The sequence below is a fragment of the Cucurbita maxima genome, unplaced genomic scaffold (assembly GCF_002738345.1).
Source record: "Cucurbita maxima cultivar Rimu unplaced genomic scaffold, Cmax_1.0 Cma_Scf00028, whole genome shotgun sequence".
Classification (NCBI taxonomy): domain Eukaryota; kingdom Viridiplantae; phylum Streptophyta; class Magnoliopsida; order Cucurbitales; family Cucurbitaceae; genus Cucurbita; species Cucurbita maxima.
The window spans coordinates 1,663,319-1,683,996 of record NW_019272044.1 but is presented as its reverse complement, the minus strand read 5'-3'; the positions used below and the strand labels follow the sequence as shown (position 1 = coordinate 1,683,996).

Here is a 20,678-nt window from a genome sequence, read left to right as displayed (position 1 = left end):
TACTTATAATATAATTATATATGCATGTAATTATTTAATTTTATATTTATTATTTATTATTTATTCTCCAACAATATTTTTTAATTATTTAGAAGAGTACTTTTGAAAATAGAATATTAAAATTGAATTTCAAACAAAAATAAATAAATGGATGTTTTATAAACTATTATTTTATTTTTATTAAAAATAAAAAATTAAATGAACGAAATAAACAACATTGGGTACAAAAATATTTTAATCATCAACCCAATTTATAAACAATCTAAAAAAAAAAAATTTTAAAATTCATAAATCTATTAAATACAAAATTAAAATTTTTAAATTTTTAAAGTTTAATAATAACGTGGTCACCAAAATGTTTATTCCTTTTTTTTCTTTTAAAATAAAATAAAGGAATTAGAATTAAAAAAAAAATAATAATAATAGGTACGACCTGGTAAAAGGGTGGGAAAATCATGAAAGCACGTGAAGTACACGCTCTGAGTAATCGCGTGAGTATTTTGTTTGTTTTCCCACGGCAAGTCAAGTTAATTTCACACTTGTGCGTCGGTTAGGAGTAAATTCTGGTTTTCATTTCTATAAAAGTCCGAAAGCACAGAACTCGGAAACAACACGGAATCGAAAACGAATTGAAGAGGAGGAAAGATTACATGGCCGGAAGTTTGGTTTCCGTCGTGGTGGTGGCGGTGGCGGTGGCGGTGGTGGTGGTGACCGTCGGATTCGTGGAGGCGCAGCAGCCGGACTGTGCTTCTAAGCTAGCGGATTGTGCGAATTTCCTGAAATCCAATAATCCGCCGGCGACGTGCTGCAATCCGATTAAGGAAGCGGTGGCGACGCAGCTCGATTGCCTCTGCAACCTCTACACCTCGCCGGATTTCTTTTCGTCGATCGGCGTTAATGTCTCCGACGCTCTCCATCTCACTAAGGCCTGCGGCGTTACCACCGATCTCTCCAAGTGCAAAAGTATGACCGTTGATTCCTTCGATTTTTCTCAATTTGGTTCTCTGATTGATTATTTGACTGAATTTTCCTTTCTGCTCCGCCGTTGATTGTACAGCTGGTGCTCCGGCTCCGTCGCACGGTGCTCCATCTTTACCGGCAGGTAAATTTTTCCAACTTGATGGCTATTTTCGTCATTTCAGTTTTTATTTTCTGCAAATTCGTTGATATTTTTTAATGATATTGACAGCTGGATTTTTTATGAATAAATTAATTAGTTTTTTCAGTCAACCAACCTTGACCTTGTGAAATAAAATGATAATTAAATTTAGGCTAAATATCTAAATGATATTTTATCCCATCCACTGCTCTTGAATTATTTTTATTTTTATTGAGTAGTATTTTAATAGTTAAATTAATAAAAATATCTTTTAATTTTTTATTTCTCTAGAAAATATCTATAATCTTTAAAAAGAATTTAAAATATATTTAAATTTTAACAAATAAATTTTGAGTTTTTTAAAATTCCATTAATACCCTTAATTTAAAAAAAAAAAAAAAAACTCACTATTTTTCTTTAGGAAAAAATCAAAGGTCTTTTTTGGAATATTAAATTTAATGTGAAACCCTTTTTTTCCTTTCATTATATGATTTTTCAAAGCAAACCAAACTTGGGTCCCACTTTCTTAATGTTCTTCCCATTAATTGATAAGCTAATGAAAAATGACTTCTTTCCATTTTTTTTTATTAAAAAAAAACAATTAATGTCTTTTTTATTATTATTATTTTATAAAATTTAGTGATTTACATTTAATCATTTAAAAATTGATTAAACATAAATTTAAAAATTTTGAGTTTTATTAGATATAAAATTAAAATTTTAAGTTTAAAATTTTAATAGATATAAAATTAAAAGTTTTTAAAGTTATATAATATTTACCCGGACGTGTATTTGATTTTTGATTCTTGATTCTAAATTAATATTTTATGATCTTTTCTTGGAAACAGGCGTTGGATTTACACTTCTACTCTTGTTCTTTGTCTCCCTCGTCTTTTATTAGCATCTCAGATATCGTCTATAATCGATCCACTTTCTATGTAGTTTAGAGGTTAAAATTCAGGAAATAGTACCTTATTTGAAAACATTTGTAGTTTGGATGATTTTGTCACTTTTTTTATTTATGTAATTGTTTTATATTTGAGTTATAATAATGTAAACTCTATTTCATTAATTCCAAGTCTAGTTCACGAGCTTTCAATTTTGTATTTTAGAAGTCATTGAATTTAAAAAATATTTAATATGTCAATAAAATGAAATTAACGTTTTTTATTCTGTTATGGAAGATCTCGTTAAGACTAAAATTTTAATTTAGTGTCCAATAAATCTTAAATTATTTTTTAAAGATTATAGAATACAAAATTAAAAATTTAGTCTATTAAATACTTTTTAAAACTTAACAATTAAATAGACATAAAAAGGGAAAGTCAAGGTAATTAGGAAGGAAAGAAGAAAGAGAAAACCTTCGAATCTTGACCGGGTCCGAGCTTCCCAAGCTCTCCACCCTTGACTATAGTCAATAGAGATGGATCAACTCAGGTGGAAGGGGTGAACTACACTTGCTTCTGGATAGATGTGTGGGACAGAGGGCGATAAAATCTCTTGACTCTTGATCTTCTACAAATTTTCTAGAATTGGGTCAATCACGTTTATTAGAAGTGGACAACCGGACACCTTCTTTCACTCATTCCCCTGAACCAGACTCTATGACCTGAGCTACTTCTCCTTATTTACCAGTGTTTGAAATAGTAAATTAATTCAATCAGGAAGGAACCTTCCCCACAAATTCAAAATTTATAATTTATATAATAATTAAGACACTTTTCTCCTACCCGATTAATTGAGAGTAATAAGTTAAAAACATATTAAATATATAATTGAAAGTATAAAGATTTATTTTTAAAATTTATAAATCCGTTACTCGCAACCTTTAAATTTTAAGTGTCGAACTTATAATTTAACTAATTTAATATTAAAATATACAAACTAATATTAATGTAGGTCAATATTTTTAACTTTAAAATGAAATTTCAAATATATGATTAATGTATGAATGGATTATTAAGAACCATGGAAAAATCATATAAAGTATAACATCGGTATTTCAATAATACTTCAATATATATATATATTTTGTTAATACATGAACGATGATACATTTAGTATAATTAAAAAATATAAATTAAAGTTTTTATTTATTTATTTTTTTGGTTAAAACCTACATTTAATTTTACGGTAAAAACTATTATTAAGATTTAATGAATTTTCTTTTTTGTAAATAGATTAATAAACTAATTAAGAATTCAATAATGAAAATTGACATTTAAAATTTTAAAATGTAGTTAAAATTAAAAAGAAAAAAATATTATTTTGAGAAATCGAATTTATAAGACATTTTATTTTCTCGGAATAAAATAAAGTAAGCACGATTGTTTCTGTATTGTGTTTCGTTATACAGGATTTGATTTTACGCTAGGGCTTACCTTTTCCAACTCTGAATCTGCTGCAGACGGAGCCGTGATCGTCACCGGTGTGCATTCATTTTTATTACCTTCCTTTTATATGATAATCAATCGGCGTTTCTTTTCCCGTTTTCTAGAATTGTTTCCTGGATCTTCTTCTGTTGGGTGCCCTAGCGTTTATGCCATTGTTATGGGTTCCATTTTGAAGATTTTGTGTATCCGATGTCTTCTGTGCTTTATCAATTGCATTTGAATACCGTCCTTTTCCAATTAGCGATTATTGCTGGAGGGTTTCTTGGGTTTGGCAGTGGTATATGTTTATGCGAATCTGAGTTTACTGCGGTGGGTTTTGAGAATGGGACGATTTAGCTAGCTGCTTTTGTTTTCCCTCTATTGTAGGTTATGGTGGACCAGTGGATGTGGATGTGGTCTGTAATTTATGATATATTTAGATGTTCGTTGATTTTGGATGTTGGTTCCATTTGTGTTGGTTTGTAATCAAATTTCGTTTCACTTGGTATCTCCTTTTGCTTGACAAGTCTGTTAGTGTGTATTTGTGTAAACCATCTTGTGGTCAGTGAGGGCAGGGAATGAATTCAATCCATAGTGGCTATCTACTAAGATTTAATATCCTACTAGCTTCTTTGGCATCCAAATGTTATAGAGCCAGAAACAAAATAACTTCATAACTGTGAGATCCCATGGAGAGCAGAACGAAGCATTCCTTATAAGGTGTGGAAACCTCTCCCTAACAAATGCATTTTAAAACCGTGAGCCTGATGACAATACGTAATGGGTCAAAGTGGACAATATTTGCTAGTGGTGGGCTTGAGGTGTTACAAATGGTATCAGAGCTAAACATCAAAGGGTGTGCCAGCAAGGGCGTTGGGCCTCCAAGAGGGGTGGATTGTGAGATCCCACATCGGTTGGAGAGGGGAACGAAGCATTCCTTATAAGGGTGTGGAAACCTCTCCCTAACAGATGCATTTTTAAAACTATGAGGTTGACGGCGATACATAACGGGCCAAATCGGACAATATCTTTTAGCGGTGGGCTTGAGCTGTTGCAATAACCCCTAGACAGTTTTATTTCACTCATTCATGCTATTTTCTGTCGATGAAGAATTGAGGTTACCGTTCGATTCACGTGATTCAAATTGGGAAACAACGTGACTGTCCATTTGTATGTTAGATTTGGGAGTCAATGTGAGAAGAAAAGTGTCCCCTGGCTAGTTAGTCCTTGAGGCGTCTACTGTAGAATATTGATTTTCAGCTACTTGGCAACTACCCAATTTGAATTGGTTTTCATAAGTGTCCTCTAGTTCTCCGGAAAATGCATTAATTGGTCATTCTAATCTTCTATTTGGTATTTGTGCTAACATTTAGACTGAAAAAGCCCTTTCAGAGTTGTCTTTCTTTGTCCTTCTGACTACGGCTTTAACTATTTCTGAGATCTGCTTAAAGAGTTTCTTCTACTCTTCTATTGGCTTTGTTAGTTTATCAACTTTGACGTAAGTCTTCTGCATACTCTGGTTTTAATCTCTCTGTCTCTATCTGTTTTTTTAGGCTTTGATCGAGCACTAAGATTTTGCAATGGTACACTTAATCATTTTCTTAGTTCATTAATAATTTTTTTGATGATGCAAAATTTGGATGGGGGGTATTATCCTTTGACATTCTTTGCCCTTGTATGTAGAGGTGTTATTATTGTTTGTGATTGATAAACAATGAATGTGGTTGTAAAACTTTTAAAAGATATTAGTGTTTAATTTAAATTAAGAAACATGACCTAGACAGAGACATGGGATGTGGTCAGGATGCAACACGAACACAATGACATGTTATTTTCTAAGCAATTAGGAGTTAGGACACAAAATTTGTTTGGCGAGAGTTTACAATTGTCTCGTGTCTACCATGTTTGACAAATGCTTTGAACATATCCAGTTATGATCAGACAAGTGCCCACCACATGCCTAAAATGCTTAATGGTCTAATTCTTTACAAACATTTCTGACGTTAAGAGTGTTTGACGAATGTCAAACGTGGGTACATCATACACAGACTTTAGCAAATTTTTGACTTCCTTAGAGTGAGAGAATAGAGATCATTTATGTGGTTTTCTTTGGTTTCGAGATTGGTCACTGCAGAGACAATCGGCTTGAAATTATTACGTTCCCGATCTGTTAATTGTGATAACATGTTATATTGCATGGCGGATAATTGGATATTCTCTAAAGTCTGGCCTCCTTTTCTACTACTAATGTAATCTTCATTCAGTGATTTGGAAGGATGTTTATCTCAAGAAATTCAAGGTTTTTTCCATTTATTTTCATGCCCCTTTGCTTCCCACTTTTGGGTTTATACGGTGGATACTTTTGGCTGGTCTTTTGTTGTGCCTTCTACAGTTTATGAAATTCTTGCAAATGTTTTTGTGGGCTACCCTTTTCATGGTTCCAAGAAGATGTTGTGGCTTGCGTTTTCAAGGGTGTTCTTTAGACTCTTTTGGAGTGTGTGGAATGGTTGAATTTTTAGGGACACCTCTTGTTCCTTTGGTTGTTTCTTGGATTTGGTTATTTTTGTTTCTCTTTATTGGTGTAAATATAAACACTCTTTTAGCAATTGTAGTCTTTCATCATAACTAGATAACTTCTTTGTAATTTCATGGATGAAATTTTTTCTCTTCTAGAAATCACTACTAGTGTTTGTTAATATGATTTCTGTCCTGCTTTTCAGGTAGTCTGCCTAGGAGCATAATGGGTGATTTTTCCATTCAGATTAGTTCAAACCTTGTTAATATGTTAATTGATGATACCGAAAAACCGAAAAGAAAACCGAGAAGAAACAGAACCAAGGAACCCCAAGTAAAGGTTGATCAGAAACATGTATCTGATGATTCTGGAGTGCTCAAGGGAAGCACAAGTGATGGATGGCCTCACCAAGCTCCTCCGCTCTTTCTTCCCATAATTCCGCCCGTGCATTCTGCCAATCCAGAGCTAGATGCAATCCGATCCATCCTGCAAGAGAGCGAAAGGGTTGTCGATAAGTTGCAGAAGCAGGAAGACAACATGGTGCAGGAAGTTACTCAAAGGGCAAAGGAACTCCATGACAAGGAGTTCAAGCTCCCATACCAAAAGCCCATGCCATGCGTGGCTGAGAGTGAAGCTTGCTTTCAGTGTTACAAAGATCATCCCAATGACTCTTTGAAATGTGCTCATCTCGTAAAAAGTTTCGAAAACTGTAACCGTCAAGCTCGGCAGAAATTGAGCTCGGTCGAGAAGTAGGATTGCCATCTGCAATGAATCTTCTCTTGTACTGAGGATATTGTGATTTCAAGTTATCACTGAGAAAAGGAAGAAAAAAAAAGAAGGAAAAAAATGATTTAGTCAACAGAAATAACCCAAGACACGACTGTTGGGGGTTCCTTTGATTCAATTTTGTGTGTTGTTTCTTGAATCGTATTGGCCAGCCATTCTTTTAGGCACTATGGGTGTACTTATATGGTATTGACTACAGTTCAAATCGGTTCGACTAGATGAGTGAACTCTTTCTAGTACCCTTCATAAAGACGGGTTCATGGGGTTTCTTTTGCTTTTGGCATAGTGGCCCTAACAAGAGGCTTGCCAACGTGTTAGAAAAATGAACTTGTATGCAGATTGAATTAGAGTTCATATCGTCTACTTTGAATAGATATTATGTATGTGTAACCGATTTCGTAACTTTAAAATTGAACTTAGTTGACTCAATTATTGTTAATATAGACTTTCAATTTTGTCTAACGAACTTTTGATATACATAAATTTAATATCTAAACTTTGGTGTTTATGTTTAATAGGATTATCACGCATTTAAATATATTTGAAAGTTTAGAAATAATAATTTAATTTTGTTACCATTTGAAGAATAAAAAGATATAACCTTTATAATTTTAAGTACAAAATATTAATTTAATAATAGAAATTAAATAAAAATAATAATTAAATATCATTTCAACTTTTTAAATAGAAAAGGGAAAATTTCACACCAAAATGATACATGAAAACCACGTGCACATCACGTGATGGAGAAAAATGCAGGCGAATTCCGCGTTACATCCTCGTTCGACAAACCAAGTAGTCAACTAATTTATCGCCGTTGTATTTCAATTACTCGGCTACCTTTCCCTTTCCTCCAATCGGCCGTCCTTTTTCTTCCCGGCGTCCTGCCGGCAGGAATCTCATCGCTCCAGTTTCAAACTTCGGATGCTACTAAGATTCGGTCTCAGATCTTCTCCTTACTAATTCCGTCTCCTCAGGTACTGTCACTATCTCTCTGATGAATTCTTCAACGCATTACTCCTTCAGCAACTTAATTCCTTTTCAAATTCGTTTCTCGGTAGTCACTGGAAGCTTAATTTTCATGAAATTCCATTTCAGCGAAGCTAATTTCTGGAACAATTCATTTCCTTAGCAGTTTCTAAATATGGTAGTTGTTAGCATGAGTTAAAAAATTATCGCTTACTTGTATGTTCTTAATTCTATGAGCTTACTATGAACATATGAGTTGCAGTTGAAGTGATTTTTAGATTCTGAATCACTCAGAAAATGACTGAAGTAATTTGGATTTTGGTTACTCTTTTAAGTAAAATGGTGATTTCACAAACTGGATGCATTTGATTTGAATTGAATTAGTAACTTCAGAAGTTCTTATTGTAAGAACATAGTAGTTTGTGGTATTTCAATGTACGAGTGGATTGGGATGCTTTGGATTTGGAACATTTTGATTCATATTAGAACTGAAGTGTATGAATTAAAATGTTCCAAATCATTGTGTTTTTAGTGCCAAATAGTTGATCCACCTTAGAAGTTTGTAGTAAGTAAAGATGCTTTTAGCTGTTAATCATAGCAGTTCGGGTTTGTTTTAGGCTCCTTGGGCTGCTGTAAGGGCATGTCATTGTTGAAATCTAATTGCTGGATGTTCTACGTTGTAAAGTAGTGTGGTTGCTCAACACGAACTGAAGTGTATGAGTGTTCTCAGTCAGGTTTGTGACTTGGGGAGGAGAACGAAGCATTCTTTATAATGGTGTGGAAACCTCTCCCTAGCAGACGTATTTTAAAAACCTTGAGGGAAGCTTGAAAGGGAAAGGCCAAAGAGGACAATATCTGCTAGCGGTGGGCTTGGGCTTGGGCTTGGGCTGTTACAAATGGCATAAGAGCCAGACACCGGGCGATGTGCCAACGAGGAGGCTAAGCTCCAAAGAGGGGTGGACATAAGGCAGTGTGTCAGCAAGGATGCTGGCCCTCGAAAGGGAGAGGGGGGGGGGGGGGGGGGGGGGGGGGGGAGGGGGGTGGATTTTGAGATCCCACATCGGTTGGGGAGGAGAACGAAGCATTCTTTAGAGGGGTGTGGAAACTTCTCTCTAGCAGACGCGTTTTAAAAACCTTGAGGGAAAACTCGAAAAGAAAAACCCAAATTAGACAATATTTGCAAGCGGTAGACTTAGGCTGTTACACAAGATTTTTAGAACTCGAGGTGTATAGGTACAACCTATAGAACAAAACTTGTCAAGTAAGTTCATAGCTTGAGGAACAAAATAATAACAATAAGAGTCATTTGGATTCCTCGAGACAAAATGGGACTTTGAATTGGATGTAGTATGATGCCTACTTTAGAAAACTTGAAAAAAAAGTCAGTAGTAGGAAAGAACTGGAAAGACTCTTCTCAAAAGATAAGAATATAATATTTAAAAGCGAGCAGAAAAAGAGCGTGTCTGAGTGAACGAGGATGAGGACCTTAAGACGTTTATATGGATTGGTCATGAAGTCGAATTAGATGAAGTCTTGACAGTTCAGAAAATCGAGATTAGATTCTTGCTGCTGTGTCCGTTAAGGCTGTTCGCCATCTGTGAACAGCCTGCGACAGGGAAATGTTCTAACTATGGCCCCTTGGTCGTCAGCTGATTTGAAGTCACGAGGTTGATCCGTAGATGGCCTTTGATCAAGTATGTTCATCATAATAAATAATAGAGGTACCTCCGACTTTGACTCGGTCTCTGTAGTAGTCAAATAGTCCGTCTTCCGACCTCAAATGTCTAGAAGTTTAGTCCTAGTATTAATTTTGACTTGATCTTCCTTGTATTTATTTTGATAACTGATTATTCAAGTGGCTTTCTCTTTAGTCATTGTGATTTCCTTGTTTCTGTAAAGGCTAAAGGCTTTAGCTGTGAGATCCCACGTCGGTTGGAGAGGGAATGAAACATTCCTTATAAGGGTGTGGAAACCTCTCCCTAACAGACGCATTTTAAAATCGTGAGGCTGGCGCCAATACGTAACAGGCCAAAGCGGACATTATCTACTAGCTGTGGGTTTGGGCTGTTACAAATGGTATTAGAGACAGACACCCGGTGGTGTACCAGCGAGGACGCTGGGCCCCCAAGGGGGGTGGATTGTGAGATCCCACATCGGTTGGAGAGGAGAACGAAACATTCTTTAGAAGGGTGTGAAAACCTCTCCCTTGGAAAAAGAGGATGAATCGAAATATAGCTGCTACACCAAAACTAGGCAGGCACACGTTTTAAAAACCTCGAGCGGAAGTTTGAAAGGGAAAACCCAAAGAGGACAATATCTGCTAACGTGAGCTTGAGCCGTTACACAAATATATAAGGGCTCGGGAAGCTGATCATAAGACTACCTTTTGGGCGCACAAGTATCACTACGAGTCCCCGATCATGCTTCGGGATTAAAACTGCATTAGCTGCATTCCAGTTGTTAATTTTCAATGTAAACTCAGCTCTCTCTCTCTCAAATCTTATATGTCTTCTCATCTATCTTTTCTACATGTTATTTCCCTTCATTTTACTTTATTATACCTCTAACCTTCCACTGTAATTGTTGTATTCTAGGGGCACAAAATATTGTATACCTTCTGCTATGTTCAAGGCACCCTACTAAACCAAAGCTTATCAGATTCCGATACTCTTATAAAAAATGGTTCGAGGAAGGGACGCTTGCTGGGAACATTGTGTCCTTGTTGATGCGACGAGACAGAAGGTTCGATGCAATTATTGTCAGCGGGAATTCAGTGGAGGTGTATACAGGATGAAATTTCATTTAGCTCAAATTAAAAACAAAGATATAGTTCCATGTGCCGAAGTCCCGATCGACGTTCGAGACCGTATTCAAGGTATATTAAGCACTCCTAAAAAACAAAGGGCACCCAAGAAACCAAAGGTCGATATGGAAACTGCAACAAATGGACAGCAACATAGCTCCTCAGCTAGCGGAGGCATCCATCATGGATCGAGTGGACAGAACGAAAGCAACTGCCCATCGACGCTTCCGTGCTCTTCACCGAGCGCACAACCACTGATCGATGATGCTCAAAAGCAGAAGAAGGATGAAACTGATAAAAAAGTTGCTGTCTTTTTCTTCCATAACTCTATTCCTTTCAGTGCTGCCAAGTCCTTGTATTATCAGGAAATGGTGAATGCTATAGCAGAATATGGAGTAGGATACCGAGCACCGAGTTACGACAAACTAAAATCGACTCTTTTGGATAAGGTGAAAGGTGATATACAGAATTCTTACAAAAAGTATCGAGACGAATGGAAAGAAACAGGCTGTACGATCCTATGTAATAGCTGGTCCGATGGACGGACCAAATCGTTTCTAATCATTTCCATTACGTGTTCAAAAGGAACACTGTTTCTGAAGTCGGTCAATATATCAGGTCGTGAAGATGATGCAACTTACCTGTCCGACTTGCTCGAGACGATAGTCCTCGAGGTTGGTGTGGAGAATGTTGTCCAAGTTATTACAGATGCTACAGCCAGCTATGTCTATGCTGGTAGGCTTCTCATGACCAAATACACTTCCTTATTTTGGTCTCCATGTGTTTCTTACTGTGTTAATCAGATGTTGGAGGACCTTAGTAAAATTGAGTGGGTCGGTACAGTATTGGACGAGGCAAAGATCATTGCCCGCTACGTTTATAGTCATGCGTGGATTTTAGACACGATGCGAAAATTCACGAGCGGGAAGGAACTGATCAGGCCAAGAATTACTAGATTTGTGACTAATTTTCTGTCCTTGAGGTCCATTGTGTTTCTTGAGGACGGTCTCAAACACATGTTTGCTCATTCGGAGTGGCAGTCCTCGATTTATAGCAGGCGCCCCGACGCACAGGCGATTCTTTCCTTTCTGTATTTGGATCGATTTTGGAAGGACGCTCGTGAAGCTGTCAACATTTCTGAGCCACTTATTAGAATTCTCAGGCTTGTTGATGGAGACATGCCTGCCATGGGCTATATATATGAAGGAATAGAGAGGGCGAAGGTCGAAGTCAAAGCGTATTACAATGGCATTGAGGATAAATATATGCCTATTTGGGACACGATCGACCGGAGATGGAACTTGCAGCTTCACACGACGTTACACACAGCAGCAGCATTCCTTAACCCATCGATCTTTTATAATCCGAACTTTAAGATTGATCTGAGAATTAGAAACGGATTTCAGGAAGCTATGTTGAAGATGGCGACGACGGATAAAGATAAAATGGAGATCACTAGAGAACATCCTGCATATGTAAATGCTCAAGGTGCTCTTGGTACCGACTTCGCTATCTTGGGGAGAACTATAAATACCCCAGGTATGAACCGTCTTATGCATGTGACTTATAAGTTTTATTGTTACATTCCAAGCACACCGTTATTAGATATTGTCTTTTTTGAGCTTTCCCTTCTGGGCTTCTCCTCAAGGTTTTAAAACGCGTTTAATAAGGAGAGATTTCCACGCCCTTGTAAAGAATGCTTCATTCCTCTCTCCAACCGATATGAGATCTCACAATCCATCCCCCTTCAGGGCCTAACGTTCTCATTGACACTCATTCCCCTCTCCAATCAATGTAGGATCTCACAATCCACACCCTTTCGAGGACCAGCGTCCTCGCTGGTACGCTGCTTAGTGTAATTGTGTGATCCCACATTGATTGGAGAGGGGAGCGAGTGCCAGCGAGGACATTAGGCCCCAGAGGGGGTGGATTGTGAGATCCTATATTGGTTGGATAGGGGAACGAAGCATTCTTTATAAGCGTATAGAAACTTCTCCCTAGTATACGCATTTTAAAACCTTGATGGGAAGCCTAGAAAGGGAAAGCCCAGTGAAGATAATATTTACCAACGGTGGGCTTGAGCTGTTACATATAACCCTCCAACTACATCAAGCCGGCTCAAAGGTTCCTAGCCTGTCATCTCCCAAACGATACCCTATACTGCAGTATTTTTGTTTACTTTTCAGATGCTTATTTCAATTTCCATGTTGCATCTAGGGGATTGGTGGTCAGGGTACGGTTACGAAATCCCGACGCTCCAGAGAGTAGCGATACGAATACTAAGCCAACCCTGTAGTTCTTATGGGTGCAGCAGATGGAACTGGAGCACGTTCGAAACCTTACATTCGAAGAAGCGTAGTAGAACCGAACAGGAAAAGTTGAACGATTTAGTGTTTGTACAGTGCAATCTCTGGTTGCAACACATTCGTTGGACTCGGGATGGTAAATATAAACCCGTCGTATTTGATGATATTGATGTGAGTTTAGAATGGCCGACCGAGCTAGAATCATCAGCTCGTGTTTTAGATGATTCGTGGTTGGATAATCTGCCTCTTGAATGTGGAGGCAGCCCTTAATATCTTTAAGGCAATCAGAAGAAACAGATACATCAATATTCCCTTGATTGCATATCATCTCCAAATAGTGCACTCAGGTGTTCATACAAATCAAAGAGAAGCTTCTCTGTAAATTAGAGGGCACAACTACTTTGATCACAATATATTATTATATATACATACATACATATATATACATATTTATGTCATGTTAATTTAAAAATAAAAACGTGTCCATTCAAGACACGAAACAAAAAATTTGACGGTACGGTAACGATTAACCATAGAGGAAAAAAACAAGATGAACGGTAAGATTGCACATCGGTTGGAGAGGGGAATGAAGCATTTTTTATAAGGGGAAGCTCGAAAGGCAAAGTTCAAAGAGGACAATATCTACTATTAGTGGGCTTGAGATGTTATATATGGTATTAGAGCCAAACATTGAACAATATAGGTGGACACGAGATGATGTGACAGCAAAGACGTTGGGCCTCGAAAGGGAGGTGGATTGGAGGACCTCACATTGATTCGAGAAGGGAACGAGTTGTCAGCGAGGACGCTGGACTCTGAAAGGAGGGAGGGGGGTGGACTTGAGATCACATATTGGTTGGAAAGAGAAATGAAACATTGTTTGTAAGAGGTGGAAACCTATCCCTAACAGATGCGTTTTAAAAGCCTTGAGGAAAAGCTCGAAAGGGAAAGACCAAAGAGCGTTTTAAAAGCCTTGAGGAAAAGCTCGAAAGGGAAAGACCAAAGAGTACAATATTAGGACGTTACATTAACCGAAACGACAATAATATTTTTGTGTTCGATCAATTTTTTTTTTTAATCGTGTGTCTTATTTACTTAAATACCATTCCCCATCCTTGAAATTTGGTTTTCATGATGGAAGCAATTTGGGTGGTTGGTTGTTTTGTTTGGCTCTTTATGTAATAATAATTTATACCCAACCAACATAACCCTAACTTAAATTAGGAACCAAGATAACCTCCACATTTTCATGCCCTTTGCCTTCTTTTCAAAGTCTCTTTAATTATTTCCATTTTTCACTCTCGAACGAGCGGAGATCGAACCTCCGACTTCCAAAAACTATTACACGACTTTCAAATACTTTTATCTATATTTTAAAATATTTCTCTAAACATTTAAAAAGTGTGAGATTCCATATCTGTTGAATAGGAAAACAAAACTTTCCTTAAAAAAGTGTGGAAACATCTCCATAATACATGTGTTTTAAAATCGTGAGGCTGATGACGATATGTAACGGGCCAAAACGAACAATATTTACTAGCAGTAAGCTTGAATATCGAGTTCACTCAAAATTACTTTTTAAGAATACTTTCCAAAAGAAATTAAAAGTATTTTAAAAACTCGTAACGTTTTATATTAAATGATATAATTATCTATAAAGGTGAGATCTCATGTGATTAGATTATAAGATAAGGAAGGGGTAGGGTTCATCCTTATCCTTATCCTTGGTCTCAAGTGAAATATGTTCAACATTACCTAATTAAGAAAATACGTTTTTTTTAAGTAATTTAATTATTAATTAGTTATTTGTAATTATTTTAATTATGAAAAAAAATTATGTCTTCAAGTTTTTAAATTTCGGGTATGATCGGAAACTAAAAAGACAAGTTTCGTTTAAATTATTGTCTTAAAAGAATCTTACTAAGACATTAAAAAAAATATTATTACATAATTATTTCTAATAAGTAAAGAAAATAAAGGAAGACGAACCGTTCAAATATATTCATCTAGTTCACCTCCACAATAGATTAAAAAAGAGGTCACATTTTGAACTAAAATTTGGAATCTATACTAAGTACCTAACGGTTTAGGTATTCTTTCCAGTCTTATGACATCCGCGTATGCAATATAATATTCTAAGCCACTTTTGAGACGGAACTTTGTCAACATATGAGCTTTAAACATATTATATCCTCACCCAAATACTTTATAGAAAAATGTGTTCTATAATTTCAATTAGATAGACTTAACTATAAAGTTATGGTAAATAGGTTACAAAAGAATTAAGAACTAATTCTTTAACGTAGATTTTCATATGCGGTTTATGACTTCTTTAATTTGATATTATTTCAATTAAAATATTTTACAATGAGTCATTTGGTCTAAATACTTTATTTTCCTTTTAATGAACTAGGCACTCTGCACCACCCAAACCCACTCTAAATAATGTTTCATTCTCCTCTTCAACTATTAGGGATCTCGCAACCTTCTAGTAGAACTTTGCAAGGGGTAAATAGGTTTTTTATTAATTTGAACTTTAACTTTATTCTACTAAATGTTGCAATTTTTCAAATGTTAAGGTTTTATTACACGAATCCTAGTTTAAGAGGGGTGATACTAAGGTTTAATACGATGGATTACTTGGTTAGAGATTGTGTAACATCCAAAACCAAACCCACCACTAGTAGATATTGTCCACTTCGACTAATTATGTATCGTTATCAGCCTCATGGTTTTAAAACGCGTTTGTTAGTAAGAGGTTTCCAACTATTTTAAAAAATGCTTTGTTCCCCTCTCTAACCAACGTGAGATCTCACAATCCACCCCTTTTAGGGCCTAGCATCCTTGCTGGCCTTCATTCTCTTCTCTAATCGATGTGGGATTTCATAATTCAACCCTATTGGGAGCACAACGTCTTTAACACACCATCCGGTGTCAAAGAAAAATCCAAAAAATGTAAGATAACTATCACTTATCAAGTCCAAGCCTAACATGACCGTATCTTAACATATAAGGAAGTTTAAGGGTAAAAGTTGAGCCATTTTGAAACCCAATGAAAACCAAGTTACCAAGTGGATGAAAGGTGGAAACAATGAGCAATGGATTTGGAATCTCTAAGAAAAATCCACGCCATTGAATTGAAACAGTCAAGCAAGCAAGCAAGCCTCCACAGTTTCTATCGTCACGATTCCAAGCCCCTTTCCTTCTCATTCACTCCCCCTTCACCCTTTTTTTTTTTTTTTTCTTATTTCCCTTCCCCTTTCCCTTTCCCCCACCAACACCAACACCAACACCCATAATCCAATCTTCCTCTTCCAGCAGAACAAAGCCAATCGTTAATGGCGATGGAAACCCACCCTTCAATCTGAATTCCCAGAAACCCCTTTCATTTTCTCATACTTTCTACACCACAATTTTCTAACCCCAACTCCTAATCTTGAGGCACTTTCATTTTGGCCAATGTCACAGCAGAAGACAGTTTCCCACATCGATAACTTACCATCAACGCCGGGGAAGTTCAAGCCGGATAAATCTCCGCCGTATATTCACCGGTTGAGGGTCCATTCCGCCATTTCCAGGCTCACTCTATGGTCCTCCTTGTTCTTGATTTTCATCATCTGTTTCTTCTTCTTCTCCCCTCCTTCATCCTCCGCATCGCCTCGCCGAGCCCTGGGCGGCGACTCCTGGGGTGGTCATAATTGGGAGAAAAAGGTCAGCCGCTCTGCTCAAACGCGCTCCGGCCTCACCGTCCTCGTCACCGGCGCTGCGGGTTTTGTCGGAACCCATGTCTCAATCGCCCTGAAACGACGAGGCGATGGGATTCTTGGACTCGATAACTTCAATGACTACTACGATCCACAGCTCAAAAGAGCTCGGCGGAAGCTTCTCGATCGCGCTGGTGTGTTCGTCGTAGAAGGAGACATTAACGATTCTGAACTGCTTCGTAAGCTCTTCGATGTTGTGGCTTTCACCCATGTTATGCACCTTGCGGCTCAGGCTGGAGTCAGGTACGCAATGCAGAACCCGGGTTCTTATGTGCACAGCAATATTGCTGGGTTTGTGAGCCTTTTGGAAGCCTGTAAGTCGGCAACTCCACAGCCCGCCATTGTTTGGGCATCTTCAAGCTCAGTCTATGGATTGAATTCCAAGATACCCTTTTCAGAGAAGGATCGAACTGATCAACCAGCAAGTCTTTATGCTGCAACAAAGAAAGCTGGAGAGGAGATAGCTCATACTTACAATCATATTTACGGGCTTTCAATCACTGGTTTGAGATTCTTTACTGTATATGGACCTTGGGGTCGCCCTGACATGGCGTATTTCTTCTTCACTAAGGATATTCTCAAGCGGAGGGCGATAACAATCTATGAAGCTCCTGATCATGGTACAATTGCTAGAGATTTTACCTACATTGATGACATCGTAAAGGGGTGTTTGGGGGCTCTGGATACCGCTAAGAAGAGTACAGGGAGTGGTGGGAAGAAGAAGAGGGCTGCACAGCTGAGGATTTTCAATCTGGGAAACACATCACCAGTACCAGTGAGTGAGCTTGTTAGCATACTGGAGAAGCTGTTGAAAGTAAAGGCAAAGAAGAAAGTTCTGCCAATGCCCAGAAATGGAGATGTTAAGTTCACTCATGCCAACATAAGTTTGGCTCATAAGGAGTTTGGTTACAGGCCAACTACCAATCTCGATACAGGACTGAAGAAGTTTGTGAGTTGGTACCAAGATTACTATTCTGGTTCCAAGAAGAGAGTTGCCAGGGCTTTCTCCAACATTTAGATTCTTCACAATTAATGTTGTTTTGTGTCCACTGATCATCAATCTTTGATAATTTGCTGCATTTTTCAGTCATATTGTGCTTACAAAGAAGCAGCACCTCCTGCATTAGCTTTGCTTTTTGCTCTTCATTGCCATTTTCTGTCAGCAAAAGACTAGAAGCCCACTTTTCATAGCTATATCCCACATGTTACTTCATTAGTTCTGTTCGTTTTTCTGTATTTCCCCTATGGACTGCATTCTGTTGAGGCTTTACATTTCATGACTGAGAGAAATGAAACATGCTGGTTGGTTGGTGGACTTCACTTATCATCTTGAATAAGATAGCAATTTACGAAATGGCTTCCCATTCTTTGAATATTGAACTGACCTCTTGCTAATGTTTACGACAATATATACACATATTAAAGCTCTAGCAAGATTCTGGATAGCCATTCAGTTCTATACTCAAGTTGTCTGTAGGAGGGTGTATTTGTTTCTGCATAACCCTGCTTCTAAACTCATTAACAATCTTGAAAATTTCAGTAAACAAATTCAGTCATTGCATTGCATTAGCATATGATTCGCTCTGTGCTTCAAATAAACGTGCATGTTCCAAACAAGATTTTGGAATGCTCTCTACCAGTCTCTTATTTTGATTGAAGAATCCTTTATCTGTATGGTCTAAGATTTCAATTTCTTTTTTCAAACCAGCAGATTCGTGTTGGTTTGTTGTTTTCTGGCTAAACTTTATGAACAAAGCATACCATTAGCTTCCAATTTCTCTAACCAAAAATGGGTTTGGATGATATCTAATAATGGTTGTCAAAGCAATCCAAGTGTTCTAGGTTCTTGGAATCTTCAAAATTACTTTTGAATATCAAACAAAACTCTAATTTTTTTAAAAAAACACTCTTATCATGAGATCCTTATGAGATATCATGAGATCCTTATGAGATCTCACATCGGGTAGGAAGGAGAACAAAGTATTCTTTATAAGCATGTGGAAACCTTTCCCCTAGTAGAGAAGATTAGAACAAAGTATTCTTTATAAGGATGTGGAGACCTTTCCCTAGTAGAGAAGTTTTAAAAATCTTGAGAGAAAGCCTGAGAAAGAAAGCTCTTCAAAGAGAATAATATCTGCTAGCGGTGGGTTCAGGCTGTTACAAAGCCAGACACTGGACGATGTACTAGCGAGGAGGTTGAACCCCAAAAGGGGTGGATACAAGAGGGTGTGTCAACAAGGACGTTGGGGCTCGAAGGAGGTAGACAGGGGGTCCCACATTGATTGGAGAAAGGAACGAGTGCCAACGAGGACACTAGACCTCGAAAGGGGGTGGATTGTGAGATCCCACATCGGTTAAGGAGGAGAACGAACCATTTTTTATAAGGATGTATAAACTTTTCCATAGCAGATGTGTTTTAAAAATCTTAAAGAGAAGCCTGGAAGAGAAATCCTAAAGAGTACCCGGCTGTGGGCTGGGATGGTTATACTTCTAAATTCCTATCTCAAACTCACTCAAAATTTAGGGCAATGTGCAACATTAAGTTCTAGGTAGTGTTCAAGTAAAGATGAAGCAACAATACATGCTAGTGTCAAGTCATTTACATGATCGTGACGACACAGCTTCAGTTTCAGCATCAGAGTTGAGATCCCACCAAGCACCACTGTCACCATTTGTCATATTCTCATCAACTGAACCTTGTTCAACATCTTCATCCTCGCCCATATCATCATCCAAACCAAACACTTCCTTCTCCAATTGAGGATTGTATGTCCATTCCAATCTCTTCAAAACGTCCCGATCCTTCCATTTTCCCACAACAGACACAGCCTCCTTCTTAGCCTTCCCCATTAAAATCTCCTTCCAAGAAAACCCAGTATCAGCATTTCTCTTCAATGGCCCATCATTAAGATCCCCAACAACAACTGTTCTAAGACATCTCAACTTGGCCTCCTTCAAAACATTCACAAAATCAGAATCATCTGATACAAGAACCAAACACTCTGCTCTTCTCCTATCCATGACCTCAACCATGTCGTTTCTCAATTCTACATCCGCAGCTTCAGGCTTATCCGACACAGTCTTCACAAAAAACCCTGCCCTCTTCAACTCATCTGCTAGACCATATCCCTCTTTCGGAGTCAAAACATCCCTAGCAGCATTCTTATACTTCTGTATTTTCATCGAATACTTAGCGAGCAACTTCACTCTTCTACTCCCCTTGGCAGATTCGATCTGATTCAACCTCTTCTTATGCTCACTCTCATGAATTTGCTTAAAATGATTCACTAACTTCTCATTCGTATAGAAATTTCTCCCACAAACACGACACAGATACGGCTCAATCGATTTAATCACACCTTTCCTCTCCAATTGATTAAGCATCTTCCTCTCTCTCCTCTTCTCTCTAACAACTTGCGGCACATAGCTGAACGCATGCCGATTCGCATAAGCCACCATGTACCGAACGGCGCCAAAGGAAGCCGCTGCAGCCTTGAGCTTAACCGCAGCTTCGTAAGGCGGTAACGATTTCGGTGGTTTATTGTCCAAATCCCAGAAAATCGCAACGGCAGAGCAGGAAGAATCCGGAGAATTTGATTTCAGATTCGTTCCGGAATGAAAACGTCTAATTAATTCAGTTTCCTTACGGAATTGGTACGATAAATTCCGAAATCTAATGAACGCTATCATGGCGAGAAACTCTTTACACATGTACTGAGGATGAGATAAAAATGGACGAACGGAGGATAAATGTTAAAGAAGAGATGGAACTAACCTAAAGTACACAAGAGTGAGTAGCAGGAGAATTGCCTGGTCGGCGCTTGACGGCGGGAATCTCGGAAGGTGAGGCGGGGGAGGGCCTTGTATGACGGAAGCAATTCAGAAGAAGTCCAATTAAAGAAAAAATGCAATATATATATATATATATATATATATATAAAATTAATTAATTAATTTAAACCGTAATCTTCCAATTTTATCAGATTATACCTCAAATTTAAATTAGAATTAAAATCTTAACCCTAAATTATATTATATTTAGCAATTTTGAATTTTTTTTTAAT

General features: G+C 37.5%; 5 protein-coding genes across 7 annotated transcripts; 4 read left to right on the top strand and 1 right to left on the bottom strand.

The window, feature by feature from the left end:
- Window positions 1-600: 600 nt before the first annotated feature.
- Window positions 601-19,181, top strand: LOC111465138 (non-specific lipid transfer protein-like 1). Its single transcript, XM_023109449.1, has 5 exons — window positions 601-963; window positions 1,058-1,102; window positions 1,948-2,026; window positions 13,402-13,407; window positions 19,168-19,181. The coding sequence occupies exons 1-3, from the start codon at window positions 651-653 to the stop codon at window positions 1,998-2,000; spliced, it is 411 nt and encodes a 136-aa protein (XP_022965217.1). The 5' UTR covers window positions 601-650; the 3' UTR covers window positions 2,001-2,026; window positions 13,402-13,407; window positions 19,168-19,181.
- LOC111465118 lies at window positions 3,448-7,024 on the top strand. The gene is made up of 2 exons (XM_023109417.1): window positions 3,448-3,769; window positions 6,192-7,024. Exons 1-2 carry the CDS (start codon window positions 3,682-3,684, stop codon window positions 6,737-6,739), a joined length of 636 nt encoding a protein of 211 aa, XP_022965185.1. The 5' UTR covers window positions 3,448-3,681; the 3' UTR covers window positions 6,740-7,024.
- On the top strand, window positions 7,562-13,177 carry LOC111500259. 3 transcript variants are annotated; one of them, XM_023151968.1, is made up of 3 exons: window positions 7,562-7,749; window positions 10,336-12,083; window positions 12,762-13,177. In XM_023151968.1, exons 2-3 carry the CDS (start codon window positions 10,421-10,423, stop codon window positions 13,118-13,120), a joined length of 2,022 nt encoding a protein of 673 aa, XP_023007736.1. In that variant the 5' UTR covers window positions 7,562-7,749; window positions 10,336-10,420; the 3' UTR covers window positions 13,121-13,177. The 3 variants fall into 3 exon arrangements, with proteins under 3 accessions (XP_023007736.1, XP_023007738.1, XP_023007737.1); XM_023151970.1 differs by lacking the exon at window positions 7,562-7,749 and adding an exon at window positions 8,845-9,408; XM_023151969.1 differs by lacking the exon at window positions 7,562-7,749 and adding an exon at window positions 9,955-10,213.
- Window positions 16,021-17,968, top strand: LOC111465031 (UDP-glucuronate 4-epimerase 3). Its single transcript, XM_023109285.1, has one exon. It carries the CDS (start codon window positions 16,310-16,312, stop codon window positions 17,630-17,632), a length of 1,323 nt encoding a protein of 440 aa, XP_022965053.1. The 5' UTR covers window positions 16,021-16,309; the 3' UTR covers window positions 17,633-17,968.
- LOC111465052 lies at window positions 19,102-20,509 on the bottom strand. The gene has a single exon (XM_023109315.1). It carries the CDS (start codon window positions 20,323-20,325, stop codon window positions 19,210-19,212), a length of 1,116 nt encoding a protein of 371 aa, XP_022965083.1. The 5' UTR covers window positions 20,326-20,509; the 3' UTR covers window positions 19,102-19,209.
- Window positions 20,510-20,678: the final 169 nt, after the last annotated feature.

Excerpts from the sequence above, each read along its gene's own strand:
- LOC111465138 (XM_023109449.1), top strand. The coding sequence starts at position 651 with ATGGCCGGAAGTTTGGTTTCCGTCGTGGTGGTGGCGGTGGCGGTGGCG. Across the intron at positions 964-1,057 it reads CGATCTCTCCAAGTGCAAAA|CTGGTGCTCCGGCTCCGTCG; the intron begins GTATGACCGTTG and ends TTGATTGTACAG. Across the intron at positions 1,103-1,947 it reads TGCTCCATCTTTACCGGCAG|GCGTTGGATTTACACTTCTA; the intron begins GTAAATTTTTCC and ends TCTTGGAAACAG.
- LOC111465118 (XM_023109417.1), top strand. The coding sequence starts at position 3,682 with ATGTCTTCTGTGCTTTATCAATTGCATTTGAATACCGTCCTTTTCCAA. Across the intron at positions 3,770-6,191 it reads GTTTCTTGGGTTTGGCAGTG|GTAGTCTGCCTAGGAGCATA; the intron begins GTATATGTTTAT and ends CCTGCTTTTCAG.
- LOC111500259 (XM_023151968.1), top strand. The coding sequence starts at position 10,421 with ATGGTTCGAGGAAGGGACGCTTGCTGGGAACATTGTGTCCTTGTTGAT. Across the intron at positions 12,084-12,761 it reads GAGAACTATAAATACCCCAG|GGGATTGGTGGTCAGGGTAC; the intron begins GTATGAACCGTC and ends TGTTGCATCTAG.
- LOC111465031 (XM_023109285.1), top strand. The coding sequence starts at position 16,310 with ATGTCACAGCAGAAGACAGTTTCCCACATCGATAACTTACCATCAACG.
- LOC111465052 (XM_023109315.1), bottom strand. The coding sequence starts at position 20,325 with ATGTGTAAAGAGTTTCTCGCCATGATAGCGTTCATTAGATTTCGGAAT.